Below are 366 nucleotides of genomic sequence, written 5' to 3'. Positions count from 1 at the left end.
AAGAATCAACAGTACCTGTCACACGTATTCTCTTTGGCACCTTCATCTGGGTGCTAATATCTGGCTCATAATGCCCATCGTAAAAGTGGTCAAAGGTTCCTGAAAACCGCTGAGGGCTGGTTATGTTTGACATCTGGAAGGGCAAAGAAAATATCATCATCATATACCTAAGAAAGAGAGTAACTTCAAGGTTAATCTTCAATTCAAACCCCACAAGTGCATTGTCCCATACAATGACTATGGCTTCACAGCAGTTGTGTCTAAGCCACATGCTACTTTCAAGGCCATCTTTGAGTTTGTAAATAAGCAGGGTAGGAGGCAACATTGCCAAAAACCTACTGTCTTTATAATAAAATATTCTCAAGA

At 40.2% G+C, this 366-nt stretch overlaps 1 protein-coding gene across 1 annotated transcript in view; it reads right to left on the bottom strand.

The window, feature by feature from the left end:
* LOC119586616 (transport and Golgi organization protein 11-like) overlaps positions 1-366 on the bottom strand; it is a 33,189-nt gene that overhangs the window by 12,880 nt on the left and 19,943 nt on the right. The window contains exon 6 of the mRNA XM_037935363.1: positions 16-133. Within this exon, the coding sequence (XP_037791291.1) occupies positions 16-133 (118 nt within the window). The remainder of the gene's footprint in view (positions 1-15; positions 134-366) is intronic.

This window comes from Penaeus monodon, chromosome 21, assembly GCF_015228065.2.
Source record: "Penaeus monodon isolate SGIC_2016 chromosome 21, NSTDA_Pmon_1, whole genome shotgun sequence".
Taxonomy (NCBI): Eukaryota; Metazoa; Arthropoda; class Malacostraca; order Decapoda; family Penaeidae; genus Penaeus; species Penaeus monodon.
The sequence above is the reverse complement of the archived record's forward strand: the minus strand, read 5'-3'. Positions and strand labels throughout refer to the sequence as shown.